General features: G+C 57.6%; 1 protein-coding gene across 1 annotated transcript in view; it reads right to left on the bottom strand.

Annotated features, from left to right (window-relative positions):
* Positions 1-16,550, bottom strand: part of DCHS1 (dachsous cadherin-related 1) — a 44,876-nt gene that overhangs the window by 12,422 nt on the left and 15,904 nt on the right. The window contains exons 3-11 of the mRNA XM_041401171.1: positions 11,307-11,495; positions 10,977-11,208; positions 9,769-10,005; positions 8,476-9,495; positions 7,909-8,096; positions 3,284-3,380; positions 2,962-3,119; positions 588-1,422; positions 58-297 (exon numbers count right to left, since the gene is read on the bottom strand). Coding sequence (XP_041257105.1) covers positions 58-297; positions 588-1,422; positions 2,962-3,119; positions 3,284-3,380; positions 7,909-8,096; positions 8,476-9,495; positions 9,769-10,005; positions 10,977-11,208; positions 11,307-11,495 — 3,196 coding nt within the window. The remainder of the gene's footprint in view (positions 1-57; positions 298-587; positions 1,423-2,961; positions 3,120-3,283; positions 3,381-7,908; positions 8,097-8,475; positions 9,496-9,768; positions 10,006-10,976; positions 11,209-11,306; positions 11,496-16,550) is intronic.

Below are 16,550 nucleotides of genomic sequence, written 5' to 3'. Positions count from 1 at the left end.
TGCATTTCCAGACAGGCCCTGACTGAAGTGGCAGCTCACCCTCGCCTGCATCCTCACCCAGATCCCGGTCTGTGGCCAGCACCTGCAGCACTGGGCTGCCGGCTGGCAGGTTCTCCATGATGTGGGCTTCATACTCGGGTTTCTCAAAGACAGGAGACTCGTCATTGACGTCCAGCACCAGCACGGACAGCAGCTGTGTGGCCGAGAGGCGTGGGAAGCCGTGGTCCGTGGCCACCACCGTCAGGTTGTGCTGTGCCACCTCCTCCCGGTTCAGGGCCCGCACGATGGAGAGTGCACCTGTGGGCACAGGAGAGGGGCAAGCTGGCACCAGTGGCACTGGACCTTATGCCTCGGGACTAATATGTGGCTGCAGGCACTGGGTTTCAGGAGACAGCAACACAGTGCCAGCAACAGTGCCAACCAGATGCTGTGCTTGGGACTCCCTGCACCCCAATCTCCCTCCTCCGGGCTCCCCAGCCCACACCCTCCTCCCACGCACCGTGCAACATCCTTGCGTACCCCTGCACCCTCCTCAGCCTCCAGTTCCCAGGATCCCTGCCACCACCTCTGCACCCCCCAGCCCTCACCAGTGCTGGGGTTGAGGTGGAAGCGGCCGTCAGCGTTGCCTGCTCGCAAGGAGTAGCTCACACGGCCGTTCTCTCCCAGATCGCTGTCCTGGGCCACCACGTGCAGTGCCACAAAGCCTGTGGGCTGGTCCTCCATGACGCTGACGGTGGCCGGGGACAGGAAGACGGGCACATTGTCATTCTCATCGGTGACGAACACGCGGGCTGTGACGGCGGCCGAGCGGCGCTGGCTGACGTTGCGGGCCTGGTCTGTGGCCTCCACCACCAGCAGGAAGGAGGCAGCGGCCTCCCGGTCGAGGCCCTGGCGCAGGGTCAGCTGCCCCGAGCGGCCGTCCAGCTGGAAGGGGGCTCCGGGTGGCTCCAGGTGCAGCAGAGCATAGCGCACCTGGCTGTTGGGGCCCACTCCATCCCCATCCAGCGCCTGGAAGGTGAAGATGGAGGAGCCAGCCTGGGCATTCTCAGGCACCACAATGGTAATGGGGTCTTCGGGGAAGGTGGGTGCCTGGTCATTGCAGTCCTGCACGTGGATGTGGACCAGCACCAACCTGCTGGAGGGATAGCCGTGCTGCGTGTCCTCAGCACTCACCTGGAGCACGTGCCGTGCCCCAGCTTCATAGTCCAGCTCACGGGCAGCGTAAATCTCCCCTGTCACACTATCAACCACAAAGGTGCCATCCCCACCACCTCCTACCACCGTGTAGGTCAGCTGTCCTCGTGCAGGGGCGTCCAGGGGGGCCACTGAGCCAATCACAGACCCCGGCTTGACCCCCTCGAGAGGATGCAGGGTCAACACAGTGGCATCAGGCCGTGGCAGCACACGGGAGGATGGCAACACCTGTGAGGAGAGGAAGGAGTGAGGGGCACGCACAAGGGGCTGTGTGCCCGGGCACACGCTGGAACACAGGAGGGGTCCCTCTGCTCTCAGAATACACTTGTCACTGGGAGGGTGCCTGAGCCCTGGCACAAGTTGCCGACAGGTGGTGGAGTCTCCAGCCTTGGAGACAGCCAGAAGTCACCCAGACAACCCCATCTGAGCAGAAGGCTGGAGAAGGAGACCTTCACAGGTGCCTTCCCTCAGCCACTCCTGGGCTCTGTGACTGGGCCCGATCCTGCAAAGCCAACAGACGGCAGCAGAAACAATTCTGCAAACATAAGCAAGAGTGAATAAGAAGAGAGGTCATGCTCACCTGATGGGAGGTACAGAAAGAGAACCCAGTATGACCCCAAGATAAATAAATACTATCACTAGTTTTATTAAAGATATTGGAGTTAATATGGGCATGAGGTGCACTTGCAGATGGGAGAGAGGATGCTGTAAAGGCCACCACAGTATGACCTGAAGGGAAAACCCACTGAAGAAGCACATTCCTGTCAAGGAGCTGAGGAAAACAGGAGTAACAACAAACCTGTCAGCCCAGACGGGATCAAACCCAGTGACTGTCAAGTAAATATCTATTACAGAGATGCAAACCAGCATGATGGGCATGGCCAGCCTAGCCTCAGTGCTCTGGAGGCTGCAGAACAGCTCTGATGACAAGAACAGTTACAGACACAGTGTAAAAAGGAAATGGTATAAAACACGTTGCTGGTGGCTGAAGGCAGTTGTGGCAGGCTAACAGCAGGCTCCACTCCTCAAGAGAACGTGGTATATCACACCCAGCTGGGCTAGAACCCAGCTCTGGAGCTCCCACACTAGCAAGGGACAGGCAGAGGGTGGGGCTGGCTGTGCTACAAAGGACTGAGAGATCAGCTGGCTCAAGAGAGCAATGGGCAGGGCTGGTGCAGGTGGCACAGCAAGGACAGTCAAATGGCCTTGGCAACTGCAAGGACATGGACGAGAAGATGTGAAACAATGTTCAGTGGGAATGCCCTGGTGAGGGAAACCGGAGCCTCTGCTGTAAAAGGAAGCTCATTGCTAACAGTAAAGAAAGGATGTAGATGTGTGGGCAGCACCAGGCAGGGAGTACCAAAGTGACACAGACATGAGGGGCACCCTGCAGGTCAGAATAAACAACCTGCAGGTCAGAACACTGGTTTTAGCAGACGCTGGGAAGAGTGAAAGTCTCTGTGCAGGGAACCTCTGACGTCTTTCCTGCACCAGGGTATCTAGGACAGGGTTGGCTGTCTAAAGCCTGGAGAAGGCAGAACTGCAGTTGGCAGTTCTTTGAACATGAGAACAGGTGCAGGGTCATCCCTTCCTGTCCAGGTCCTCCCTGCGGATTTTAGGGCTGGATCAACAGCTAAGCAGGAGCAGAGGGTGCCCAGGGATGAAGGGGATGAGGAGGTGGGGAGAAAGGCTGCCCACTAGCTGGATGGTGTCCTCCAAGAGGCACGTGCTGGGCAGATGGCACAGGGACAGGAGGAGCTCGGGTACCTGGACGCGGACGATGGCTGACGTGCTGCGAGGCGCCGCGCCGCGGTCGCTGGCTGTCACCGTGAAGATGTACTCGGCCCGCTCCGCCCGCCGCAGAACCGTGGCCGTCCGCAGCTCTCCGGTAGCCACGTGCAGGGTGAAACGCTCTGCCCAGGCTCCTGCAGAGAGAGGGGAGCGTGGCTGGGGGGAGCGTGGCAGAGGGGGACCTGGGAGGTGCCAAGGAGGGGAGCGTGGTGTGGGGATCCCGGCAGTGGGCACCCGTCTGCCTGGCTGAGGGCTGCCGGGCAGAGCAGCACGGGTTTGCCACTTCTGGAGCTCGTACCTGTCAGGGAGTAGATGATAGTCCCGTTCTCCCCCTCGTCAGGGTCCTTGGCCTGCAGGGAGGCGACCAGGAGTCCCGATGGCTTCTCTTCCAGCACCTGCAGCATGGCCCAGGGAGTAGTTGAGTGGCACAGGGAACCTCTCAATCACCCCACAGCCCCCCAAGCATGGCATGAGGTCTGCAGCATCGGCACCAGCCCTACACCTTACCCACAACACAGACTCACCGCAGGACCCACACGCTGTGCCTGAGGCTGGGAACACAGAGGAGCCCACAGCAACTGGCCAGCGGAGGATCTGCCTCACCAGCCCTCCTCCCCTTCTGTCCCGTTTAAGAACTCACTCGGCAGGTGGGGGCACACTGGGGAGGGCACTGCTTCACCCCTGGTACACCCAGAGCCTCTGCAGACAGGTAAGTGCAGAGCTCCACAACAGTCCTGGTCCTCCCTGCCCCAAGAGACACCTTCAGCTGGAAATGCCAATGTGTGAGCCCTGACAGCCCAGTGCCAGCCTCCCTGGGCACAGCCACGGATCTTCTCAGTTCCCACAGTTAGCCAGGGAGGTTTCCCACCTCTGCAAGTGCACCTGGCAGATCTTCTGGGGCTCAGGTACCTCAGCCTGGGGCTTTTCACTTCTCTCCTTTGTTGCTGTGTAGCACTGCCTGTCTGTAGGTACTTTAGACCCCCAATTTATGCCAGTGCAGCACAAGACCATTGAGACATCAATCACACATGTTCAGGTAACCTCATCCTGAGGGAAGCTGCCTCCTTTGCCATCGATACCGCACTTTACAGCACTGCAGACCTTTACTGGGTAGCTGTGGAACTGGATGCACCCCCATCACCATCCCTCAGCACCTGTCAGGTTTTGGAATCCTACTCAGCAAACATCCCCTCCCTGCTGCTGACCTGCCCCCTCCAGCACACACTCTTTGGTGGAACAGGATTCCCACTTGGCACAGGCTCTGCTGTTCCTCCCACCCCGGCAGATGTCAAATTCCCACCTCAAGGGGACAGACCTCACATTCCCATCCCGTCAGCACATCCTGTGGCAGAGACCACCCTCCCAGGCCCAGCTGTGCAGGGTGATCTGTGCCACTGAATGCATTTAGGAAAGGGACAAGTGGAATCCAAGCATGACTCTGGAGAAGAGGATGCAGGTTTCTGGGTAGAGGTGAGGGCCAGAGTTATTGCCCAAGCTGCTGGCACTGTGCTGAAGCCCTGGGAGAGGAGACCAGAGGAGCTGGACTCGTTCAGCCAGGCTAGGCAGTGCTGGGACTGTGCTCTGTAAACACTGGGAGAGGGAGGGAAATTCCAGGGAGAGAGGACAGCTTTTTAAGCAAAAACACAATATTGGCACAAGAACAAATGAGTATAAAATGGTCAGAAATTAGTTTAGGCTGGAAATGAAGAGATGTTTTCTAGTACCAGATCAAGGAATCTGGAACAGCCTTTCACAGCAGTGATGGAGGCAACAGACCTAAATATAGCCTGGCCCTTGATGAAAGGAAGGTCTGCGTGGACACCTCGATGTGGGGCCACGCTTCAGAGGCCCCTTCCAACCTCTCCCTGCCACAGGTCGGGGCAACATCTGCCCCCACTGCCCTCAACCCAGACTTGAGAGGCTCAGCAGGCAGGGACACTCTCCCTTCCACGAGGAATCAGAGCCCTTTGGGAAAAGCAGACGTGTCAGAGGAGTTACATGAGCAGCACCCACAAGTACGAATGCCAGTCCCGTCACACAGACAGGAACAAGCAGCAGTGGCAGTGGGCTTGCCCGTGCACGCCGGTAAGACAGTGGCCATGTGGGCATATCTGGGTCTGCCCACCCTCCCCGAAGGCTGCTGCAAACACCAGCCTGGTCCCAGGCTTACAGAGCCCTTCTGGCCACAAGCACAGCTCTGGCAGGGCTGGCAGTGGATGTACAGGAATGTGAGAAACATGGTACGTATGGAACAATCCTCCTGTGAACTTCCCCGGCTCCCAGCCCACTGTGGCTCAGACACTTCCTGAGCCACAGATCGTATTTGTGTTCATCAGCCTTTGATGGATTCTTTTCTTTCCATGAATTCATCTAGTTTTGAACCCATGCAACTCTGGACAATGATTTCACAATTTAATTACATTCTGCATGAAGAAATGCTGCCAGTGTTTATTTTAAACCTGCTGCCTGGTCAGTTCCTATGGAGCTGCCCAGCCTTATGTTATGAAAAAAGCAACTTCTCATTTCCCCATGACTCTGTGCACACCTTTTTGATATTCCTGCAGCTTTGTCCATGCCAAAGAATGTTTTATTTATGCTTGGAACCATTATCTGCCAGAGATTCCATTAACATCCTTTTCTAAACAGTTTCTATCACTTCTGCTCACTTAGAGAATGGAACCAGACAGAGTGTGGGCAGAATCTGAGCTGTGGGTGATGATATTTTCTTTCATTCTGTTTCTTTTCTAATTAAACTCAGCATTTGATTTGCTTTTTTGCCTGCCCTGAGCATGGTGTGGTACATTCACAAAGCTCCAGGCTTCTCCCCAAACTGAAGCAGTAGTTCAGAGCCCACCCCTAAGTGCCATCAGTGTTTCCAACAACTTGCTTAGCAGCAGTGATTTCACATCCCCTCATCTTCCCTGACCCAACAGTGGAAGATGATCCTTCTACAGTTCTTCACAGGGAGCCCTCACCTTGAATGCTGTAAATAGAACAGTGACATCAACCACCACATCTTTGAGGGGATACAGCAAAACAGCAGCACCAGGGGCACACCCCCTGTGAAAACAGGCACTGCCCTCCTTCCCTTTGCTCCCTCTCCCCTCTCCTAGCAATCATTCCCTGGGAGGATCCAGCACTGCAGACCCTTTCCAAGCACCCCCTGTACTGCCAGCACATCACCAGTGCTTCATCTCAGCACGCTGCAGCTGGTGCTTGAAGGTGCTGACACAGAGCCCTCCTCTGCTCTGCCTGAAGAGCCCTGACACGAACGCTGCCCTGAGCATGTCTGCAAGAAACCATGGAGCTTTGTGTTACCATCCAGTTTTCACTTCTTCCTCCAAGTCTCTTCTACATCCAAAGCATGGGTAACAGTGGGTTGTTATGGTACTTCACCCTTCTCTATCTCTGCTTCCAGCACCTGCAAACCAAGGTGCCCAAACCAAAGTGCCCAAAGAGGCATTTTCTCAAAGCTGCTGCAGCATTTACCTGCCCTCAGAACTCTGAACCCATCTCAGCCCTGTCCTGTCCCCTGAAGGATGCATCTGCTTTCATGGTCTCTTTGTAAGAGCAGAGCCCTCCCAAGCCATAGCAGGGCCCTTTCAGCACTTTGTGCCCTCAGACACTGGGATCAGCTGCAGATGCTGCCGTGTGGTGTGTCACACGTGTCCCCACAAGGGCTCCCGACAGATGCCAGGTGGAGCAATGCCGTATCACAGAGCCCATCCAGTGCTTCCTCAGCCGTGCTATGGCTGGCTAGTCCCTGGCCTGCTCTGGTCCCAGAGCCTTGCACAGAGAGAGGGCAAGACTGACTGTGCCCCCTTCGCCTCCTCTAGGCTCTGGGAGGTGTGCTGACCCAGGCCAAGCCCTGCCAACAGCTTTGTCAGCAGAGCAGGGCATGCAAGAAGATGGCTGGGCAAGGAATGACTGCACCCTAGGATGGGAAGGGAAGCAGCAATGAACAGGGAAGGCCTGTCTGGAGCTGCAGAGTGTCCCCAGATCTTGTGTCAGCCAGGTGGCTACCAACACAGTCCTGTCTGCTCTGAGGTGTCTGGGGTGCCCAGCTCGGGCAGGACGTGTGACAGAGGGTGGCTGTCACCATCGTGGTGTTTTTGAACCACTCAGAGCCAGGGGCTTTGAGCACACAGCCTGACGTGCAGCAATGGATGCGCAGAGAGGGCATGGCTGCCCAGCTGCGGGCTGCCCCTGCTCTGTGCCGAGCAGGTGAGGCCAGGGCCCTGGCTGCCCATCCTGCTCTGCTGCTGCCAGGGCCCCTCACGTGGCTCCCACGAGCCCTCGCTGGGGGCAGGTCCTCACCCAGCTCTCCTGAGCAGCACCCATGCAGCTGGGTCTGCAGCACATGCAGTGCCCAGTGACTGCTGCCACCAGAGCGTGCAAGGAAAGCTTGGCTGGCACACACAGCAGATTCACAGAAAACTCTGGTGCATGCCAAGCCCAGCTGGACAACGTTTTCTTGACCTCCCGGAAAGACAAGCGGCTGTAGCCAAAATCCCCACACCTAGAGGGTGACAGCCTCGTGCATCTCCCTGCTCACCACTGTTCACCCCGGCACTTCTCTGAACCTGTGTCAGGTTCAGGGCTCCTTTCACTGTCCCTCCCTACAGGCATGTGTGAGCCAAGAGCTTCTGCCTGCTGGCCACTCCTGGTTGTGCCAGAGCCCTCCAGAGTCCCTGCCTGCTCTGTGCACCAGGATTTTTGCCCTGCCCAGGAACATGCCCCCCCTGCGACATCTCAAATTTATGAAACTGTCCTGGCTGCTGCATGGATCCAACTCATGCCTGCTCATCTCCCACCCTGAAGCTCTCCTGGGTCCACCTACCCACCCCCTTTTCCCCAGCAGTACCACCTGCCCCCACATCCAGAGGCCACCAGGCCTCATCGGTGCTCCAGCTGCACCCTTACCTGCACAGTTAGCTCCTGACCACTGCCCACATGGAGGAAAGCAGGAGCATTGTCATTCTCATCCAGCACAGTGACATAGATGGTTCCGGTGGCACTGCGAGGCGGTGCTCCCCCGTCCTGCACAATCACCAGGAGCTGGAAGTTGGACTGCTGCTCCCGATCCAAGCTGTGCTTGGTGCTGAGCTCTCCTGTGAGGGAGAATCCCAGAAGGGTTTGGGTCGGAAGGGACCTTCAAGCCCTTGTTCCACCCTGCTGCCATGGGCAGGGACACCTTCCACTATCCCAGGTTGCTCCAAGCCCTATCCAACATGGCCTTGAATACTTCCAGGAGTGGGGCAGGCACAATAAGTGAGAACACTGATAAGCAGGGACACAGCTCAGCCCACAAGCTGCATTAGAGCAAAGCCTGTGCTCAGCTGTGTTATTCAGGTGTGTTGCTGGAGCCCAGCACTGCGGGGGCAGTAAGGTGAATATTCTGCTGCTGCACTGGCCTGGCTGCCATCACTGCTGCCCTGTCCTGGGCTTTCTCACCAGACAGCCCCACCTAGGAAGCCAGGAGTCTCTCACCTGTCTGTGTGTGGATGAGAAAGTTGGGGTCGTGCTGGAGCAGGCGGTAGGTGAGCCGGCTGTTCTGCCCGGCGTCCCGGTCGCTTGCCATCACCCTTCCCACAGTGCTGCCAGGAGCCTGGTTCTCAGACACGGTGAAGAAGTACCGCTCCTCGCTCAGCCGAGGGCTGTTGTCGTTCTCATCGGTGATGCTGATCCGCACGGTGCTGGTGCCGGTTTTCCGCATGTCTGCCGCAGCCCCGGTGCCTCCCACCGAGGCCAGCACCGTCAGCACGTACAGGTCCCGCGTCTCCCGGTCCAGGGCACTCTTGACGTACAGCCAGCCGCTCTCGGGCACGATGCCGAAGCTGGCAGCGTCCCCATCTGCACGCAGGTGGTAGGTAAGGGCCGTGGACTCCACATCGTGTGCCAGGGCCCTCACCTGGAGGAAGCGGGTGGAGACGGGAACACCCTCCTGCACCTCCACTCGGTAGGTGAGAGTGTCAAAGATGGGGCCGTTGTCATCCTCGGCTTGCACGTGCACCAGCAGCGTGAAGGTGGAGCTGAGCTGGGGAATGCCACCGTCCCGGGCCACGATGGCCAGGCTGTAGGCTGAGGTGGCCTCGTACTGCAGGGCCCCAAGGAGCCGCACTGCCCCTGAGGCACGCTCCACGACGAAGGTGCCCTCACCCCCCGACACCAGCTCAAAGGTCACCTGTCCATTGGCACCACTGTCGCGGTCCTCAGCCTGCAGGGTGTAGACTGTAGTGCCAGGTTCTGTGGCCTCTGGCAGCAGGATGGAGTCAGAGGGAGTTGGGAATGCTGGCGTGTTATCGTTCACATCTGACACGGAGATCTTCACACGCGTGTTGCTGTAGGCAGGGGGTGAACCGCTCCGGGCCTGGACATCCAGGATGAGAACTGCCTGGGACTCGTGATCCAGAGGCAGGCTGGTGTGGAGCTGCCCCGAGGCAGAGTCGATGGAGAAATAGCCATGAGGGTCCCCCGAGGAGATGGAATAGAAGATGTCATCAGCATGACCTGTGGGCAAGAGGACGGAGACAGAAGGAATGAGTTGCCATCCAGCTTACTGCCTCAGCCCCAGGGTCAGGAAGCTGTGGTCCAAGGGGCGCACAGACGCCCAGGTGTGCTTACGCACTCGTGTGAGCACAGGTGCTGAGCTGGGTACACGCTGAGGTGTGAGCGTGTGGAGCTCTCAGAGCAGGGTCACTCCATGAGGAAGTGTGGTGGATGCTGGACCTCAAGGGTCAGGGACAGGGAAAGTGGCAACATGCAAAAGGGACAAGGCCATACCTGGCGGGTTCTGGGCCTGGACAGCCCCCACAGTGGCACCCTGTGGCATGTCCTCGGGCACACTGAAGAAGTACTGAGCTTGCTCAAAGACAGGGGGTGAGACTGTGCCCTCCACGATGCTGATGTTTACCCGGGCATTCGGCTGGGCCTGCAGGCCCCCCCCATCCTGAGCAGAGATCACCAGCTGCACCAGGGTGTTGGCTTTGCCACTCAGAGACCATGACAGAGAAATGACACCTGAGGAAGAAAATCACTGATGCGGCATTGTGCTGCACCCCTGTCACCTGGCACCAGGGGACAGGTCAAACCATAAGATGGAAAAGACAGACCAGAAGGGATAGGAAACAACATGCAACACAGTGGGAGCCCAGCACGGAGGAGCTGGAGTGAATGAGTGGAGCTCTCCCAGGAAAGCCTTCCCAAATCCTCCGCACTTTGTCTTACACCCAGCTCTGAGTTTAGCGGTGGTACAGGCTGTGGGACATGAGCCAGAAGGCAGGTCTTGGGAGAGGGAAAGGTGGGGAGAGGGCTTCCAATCTGGGGCACAGGGTGAGTGTCATAACACAGCAAGCAGGCCCTGGGCTGGCAGAGAGGATCTGGGAGGGGAGGACCATAGTTGATAGGCCTTACAAAGGAGGTGGCCCTGCATTAGGAGGGCTGGTAGGGCTTGTCACCTTCCCAGTCACCTGCTGGGAATTGACAACCAGTGTGCAGATTCCCCAATGCACCTTTCTGTCCTGCTGAGAGTCCCTGGCATACCCATACACCCACTTCCCCAGCAGAAACTGCTCTGGCTTCAAGCAGATGCAGCCAGTGAGAACAGTGAGATCAAGAGTGACAGAGTTATAGAGGAGAGTTTACTGAGATGGAGAAGAGGAGACTGGCAGGGGCAAGAAAGGAAGAATACAACCTGATCATGCAGCTGTGGATCAGCACACAAGAGGAAGGGCACAGTGAGTCGGAGATGGGGAATGGGGAGAAAAAGGAAGACAGGACAAATGAAGAACAGAACATGGAGTCAGGGACTGAGTCTGGGAAGGGGTCACCAGAGGCTAAGGAAGTTTAGTGGGGAAAGATGTGGCAGGGAGAGGAACAGACGTACTCTGGAGACAGACTGAGGTGCCAAGCAGTGACACTCAGGCTGGTTTTGATACCTTCCACATCACAGTGCTTCAACTGCTGCCTGCTCTGGCTGCCTGAGATCTCACCTGTGTCCTTGTTGAGGGAGAAGAGCGGGGGCGAGTTTCCCAGGACGATGCGGTATGTCACCCTCCCATTCAGCCCCTCGTCCTTGTCATGGGCAGTGACGCGCAGCACGGCTGTCCCTGGCATGCTCTGGGTGCTGATGCTGGCAGCGTACTCCAGCGGGTAGAACACCGGCCGGTTGTCATTCGTGTCCTCCAGGAACACCTTCACATACACCATGGAGTTGAGGCCGCCCTGAGGAGGCACCAGATCAGAGACAGTGCAAGGACAGCAGCAGCCCCTGCACAGTGCTGGCTCAGCAGTGCTGCGTGCGCAGCCTCGCGGGCACTCACCCCATCCACAGCAGTGATGGTGAAGTCGTAGGCAGACGTGCCCTCATCACGGTCCAGGGGCTGCACTGTGCACAGCTGCCCTGAGTGCTTGTCAATGCTGAACTGGGTGGGGATGACGCTGCCGATGCCAGAGCCAATGGAGTAGGAAAGGGAGCCAAATGCACCGCTGTCTGCGTCTGTGGCTGTCACCTGTGTGAGGGAAGGCACCACCTGAACAGAACAGAACCAGCCAGACCCAGCCCAGCACCACCACCACACCCCAGTGCCACCTTCTGCTCCATGGCCACAGCCACCATGCCACCCTCAGAGCTGGCCATCATAACGCAGTGTGACAGCAAATGTGGCTCTTGTCCCAGACCAGCCACTGCTTCTTCTGCAGGACATGCAGCACTGCAGCAGCAGCAGCCCCTGCAGCTCTATTCCTTCTTTTCTGCAAAGACACAGTGTGGGACAGGAAGAAAGTCACCCCCCTGTCACCATGGCCCTGGCTCTATCTTGCTCTCAGGGCTCTGTGTCTAGCAGCCCCAGACACGGGGCATGAGGATGGAGGGTGGCACTGCCGTGTGACAGTCCAGTCTCACGTTGCCTGTAGCACAAGAACTGCACCCACTATGACAGACGTGGCAGGAGGAGGAATGCTGCTCCCTGCTTGTCCTCCCCAGCTCCTCCTTCGGGCTCCTACAGAGCTCAGGTCAGCAGAAACCGACTCCTGATTCCACATCCCTGCCCACAGCTCCTCCACCAGCTGGGAGCTCCTTGGAGAACAAAGCTGGGGGACAGAGCTGGGGGAAGGCAGCTGGGCCAGGCCCGGGTGAAGTGGAGTTCAGGCCTCGTCAGCCACAGCTCCTCCCCGCAGCAGCCATGGGGCCTCGGCTCCGCACGAGGAGCGCAGGAACGCCGCGCCAAGCCAAGCCGAGGGCCCGGCTGGGGGCTGCGAGCCCGCTCACCGGGGATGGAGGAACCAGGGTAGGGGGACACAGGACGGCTGTGCCCGCAGGGAATGGCCAGTGGATAGGGGGGACACCACCCTGTCCTGAGCAGGAACGGGAGGCAGCACCTGCAACACCCCCAGCAGCCCAGCTGCCTGTGGCCTGAGGGGCTGCCTGCCGGGAGAAACTGAGACCACATCTCCAGTGAGCACTAAGCTCCTGTGCAGAGGATCTGCTCCCCAACTTTGCAGCAGCTGCCAGAAGAAGCACCATGGAACAGGATCCCCCCTCCCCACTCCAGCTGCAGAGCACTTGGAAACACAGGTGCTGTGACAGAACTGGGTCAGGAGGCACTTTGGGAAATTGGACCTACCTAGAGCTCACCATCCCCCTCCCTACTGCCCCAGCCCATCTTCCTGAGGAGGTGCTCAGCAGAGAGCACAAATCTAACTCCGCTGACATCACTGGAGCTCGTGCACAGGTTTCCAGTACAGTGGCTCCATGCTGCGTGCCATTAATGGGGTATAACCTGTACCCACACCCTGTGTGCCTCTGCCCTGTCTGGGATACAGCCCTATACCCACACCCTGTGTGCCTCTGCCCTGTCTGGGATACAGCCCTATACCCACACCCTGTGTGCCTCTGCCCTGTCTGGGATACAGCCCTATACCCACACCCTGTGTGCCTCTGCCCTGTCTGGGATACAGCCCTATACCCACACCCTGTGTGCCTCTGCCCTGTCTGGGATACAGCCCTATACCCACACCCTGTGTGCCTCTGCCCTGTCTGGGATACAGCCCTATACCCACACCCTGTGTGCCTCTGCCCTGTCTGGGATACAGCCCTATACCCACACCCTGTGTGCCTCTGCCCTGTCTGGGATACAGCCCTATACCCACACCCTGTGTGCCTCTGCCCTGTCTGGGATACAGCCCTATACCCACACCCTGTGTGCCTCTGCCCTGTCTGGGATACAGCCCTATACCCACACCCTGTGTGCCTCTGCCCTGTCTGGGATACAGCCCTATACCCACACCCTGTGTGCCTCTGCCCTGTCTGGGATACAGCCCTATACCCACACCCTGTGTGCCTCTGCCCTGTCTGGGATACAGCCCTATACCCACACCCTGTGTGCCTCTGCCCTGTCTGGGATACAGCCCTATACCCACACCCTGTGTGCCTCTGCCCTGTCTGGGATACAGCCCTATACCCACACCCTGTGTGCCTCTGCCCTGTCTGGGATACAGCCCTATACCCACACCCTGTGTGCCTCTGCCCTGTCTGGGATACAGCCCTATACCCACACCCTGTGTGCCTCTGCCCTGTCTGGGATACAGCCCTATACCCACACCCTGTGTGCCTCTGCCCTGTCTGGGATACAGCCCTATACCCACACCCTGTGTGCCTCTGCCCTGTCTGGGATACAGCCCTATACCCACACCCTGTGTGCCTCTGCCCTGTCTGGGATACAGCCCTATACCCACACCCTGTGTGCCTCTGCCCTGTCTGGGATACAGCCCTATACCCACACCCTGTGTGCCTCTGCCCTGTCTGGGATACAGCCCTATACCCACACCCTGTGTGCCTCTGCCCTGTCTGGGATACAGCCCTATACCCACACCCTGTGTGCCTCTGCCCTGTCTGGGATACAGCCCTATACCCACACCCTGTGTGCCTCTGCCCTGTCTGGGATACAGCCCTATACCCACACCCTGTGTGCCTCTGCCCTGTCTGGGATACAGCCCTATACCCACACCCTGTGTGCCTCTGCCCTGTCTGGGATACAGCCCTATACCCACACCCTGTGTGCCTCTGCCCTGTCTGGGATACAGCCCTATACCCACACCCTGTGTGCCTCTGCCCTGTCTGGGATACAGCCCTATACCCACACCCTGTGTGCCTCTGCCCTGTCTGGGATACAGCCCTATACCCACACCCTGTGTGCCTCTGCCCTGTCTGGGATACAGCCCTATACCCACACCCTGTGTGCCTCTGCCCTGTCTGGGATACAGCCCTATACCCACACCCCACTGTGCCTCTGCCATTCCTTGGGTCAGCTGCAGGCCTTCTCCACCACTGCAGATGGAAATGCATAACCAGCTGCCACAGTGACTGGAATAGGTACTATATGGTAAACTAAGACTTTTCCTTCCTTCAGAATGAACTGCTTCTCACTCTGAAGGTTATCTAAAATGCACATCAACTGCTTTAATCACTGTACAGCAACATGCTCTGCAGCAGAGTGAAATAGCAGCTTCAGGCTCCTTAGCCCAGGGGCTCTGATGCTTCCAGAAGAGTCTCTTTTCCCCACCATAACCATCTTCTGATGGGTGCCACCCTTAGGAATACCCAAAGGGGAATACCCAGCTTCCTGCCACAAAACCTGGGCCAGGTTTCAGGAACAGGGAAGCAATAGATGAGCTCTCACTACTGTGTAGTGCAGCACCATCTCCCTGGCGGCTTCCTGGTACCCAGAGCCATGTTCCAGCATGATAGCTGGTGGAGCCAGCAGTCTGGTATCAGAACCAGCCCTGGCTGTGCAGCCAGGACATGGTATCCCATGTATCTACTGCTTCACTGCCCCATCCTGTGGTGGGACTATCTGTGAACCACTGGTCCAACACAAAACTCTGCCCAATATGAGCCTACACAGTGTCTAAGAGAGGTCACATTACTGTGCAACCACAACTGCAGCCCTGCACCTGGTTCTTGTCTCCCTTGGATGGGTGATGCTAAACTGGTGCCTAGAGAGAAGCCACAGCAACAGCCACAGGAACAGCCACAGCCTGCTGGACCAGGTGACGGTGTTGGCTGAGTTTGGGGCCACTGCACACTTTGTGCTCTGCCACTGCGTGCACCCCAGTCCCAGCTCCCCACCTGCAGACTGCTGATACCCCATGTGTGAATCCCATGGGATGGGGCTGGCTGCCTGTGGGCAGCCCACGCTCAGCAAGGCCTGACACGAGACCCAGGGACAGCAGATTCCCTGCTGCAGCTGGGTGATGCCTCCTGGGGACTCCTGAGAGACATCACAGGGACCACCAGCCACCAGGTATGGCAACCACCTCATTTCAGCTGGCATGCACTGCTGCAGACTCAGAGCACATGCAGTTTGAGACAGGGACACATTTTTAGCTGTGAGGGCAATTAGCCACCAAAAGGGCTCATTAAGGCCTGCGGTGAGTTCACCACTTCTGGAAATTTTTAAACCAAGCATGGACATTTTTCCAGGAACTTTGCTAGAAGCTAATGCAGGGCAGCCCCAGGCTCCGTATTTAGCATCCGCCCCAAATCTTGGATCCACAGCTGGTTTTACTGCAGCTCACTCATGAGACTCCTGATGTTTGCCTGAAAAATAGAGGGAAACGGGGTCAAGCTGCCTGTGGAACTGCCCAGGAAACTCTCCACTGGGGCTGTGCCAGTCCTGCTGCTCGAATGTGTGGGAGCAGGAGCCAGGGCTCTGAGCCTGAATGGAGCCCCAGTGCCCTCTCACCTCTGACTTCTGAACAGAGCCCACACAGCCACTAAAGGCTTTAAGCACAAGGACATCAATGCTCTGCCAGGAGATTCCTGACCTGAAGCTGCCAAGGAAGCAGCAGTACCTGAGGAAGGTAGGATCACAGACCCCATGTCTTGCAAAGAATTCCAGTGTCCCTGCAAGAATTCCAGTGTCCCCTGCCATCATCCAGCAGCTGGATCTGCTGTTCCCTAGAAGGGACTACTAAGTGGGGATGTGGCAATTGGCAGTAGCTGTGACTGCAGTGGCCATGAAGCAGCAGATTCAGGATTCTAAAGAGAGTGAGGAAGAAGAGAAGCTGAGTACAGACTCTGGATTGCAAGGCAGACTTCAGCTTTTACAGGGAACTGGTCGATGGAAGGGGTCTCATGGGAGGCAGCACTGAAGGCCAAGGCAGCTCAGGAAAGCTGGCAAGCCTTCAGGACAGCACACTCCGGAACAGCCCATCCCAGTGCTCAGGAAAACACAGAGACCTCAGCAGATGGCCTGGGCTAAGCAGGGGCCTCCGGGCTAAGCTGCCCTGCAAAAGGTGGTGTGTGCTAAGAGAACCAGGACTGTTCAGCCTGCAGAGGAGAAGGCTCTGGAGTGACCTAACTGAGGCCTTTCAGTACCTGAAGGGAGCCAACGAGATGGAGAGGCTATTTAAAAGGGCCTCAAAAGACAGGGCAAGGGAGAACCGCTTCATACTGACAGTGAGCAGGTTTAGATTGGATATCGGGAGGAAATTTTTCCCTGTGAGTCTCAAAAGACAGGGCAAGGGAAAACCGCTTCATACTGACAGTGAGCAGGTTTAGATTG

Source organism: Onychostruthus taczanowskii, unplaced genomic scaffold (genome assembly GCF_017590055.1).
Source record: "Onychostruthus taczanowskii isolate IOZ18803 unplaced genomic scaffold, ASM1759005v1 scaffold187, whole genome shotgun sequence".
NCBI classification, from domain to species: domain Eukaryota; kingdom Metazoa; phylum Chordata; class Aves; order Passeriformes; family Passeridae; genus Onychostruthus; species Onychostruthus taczanowskii.
This window is presented reverse-complemented; position numbering and strand designations above follow the sequence as displayed.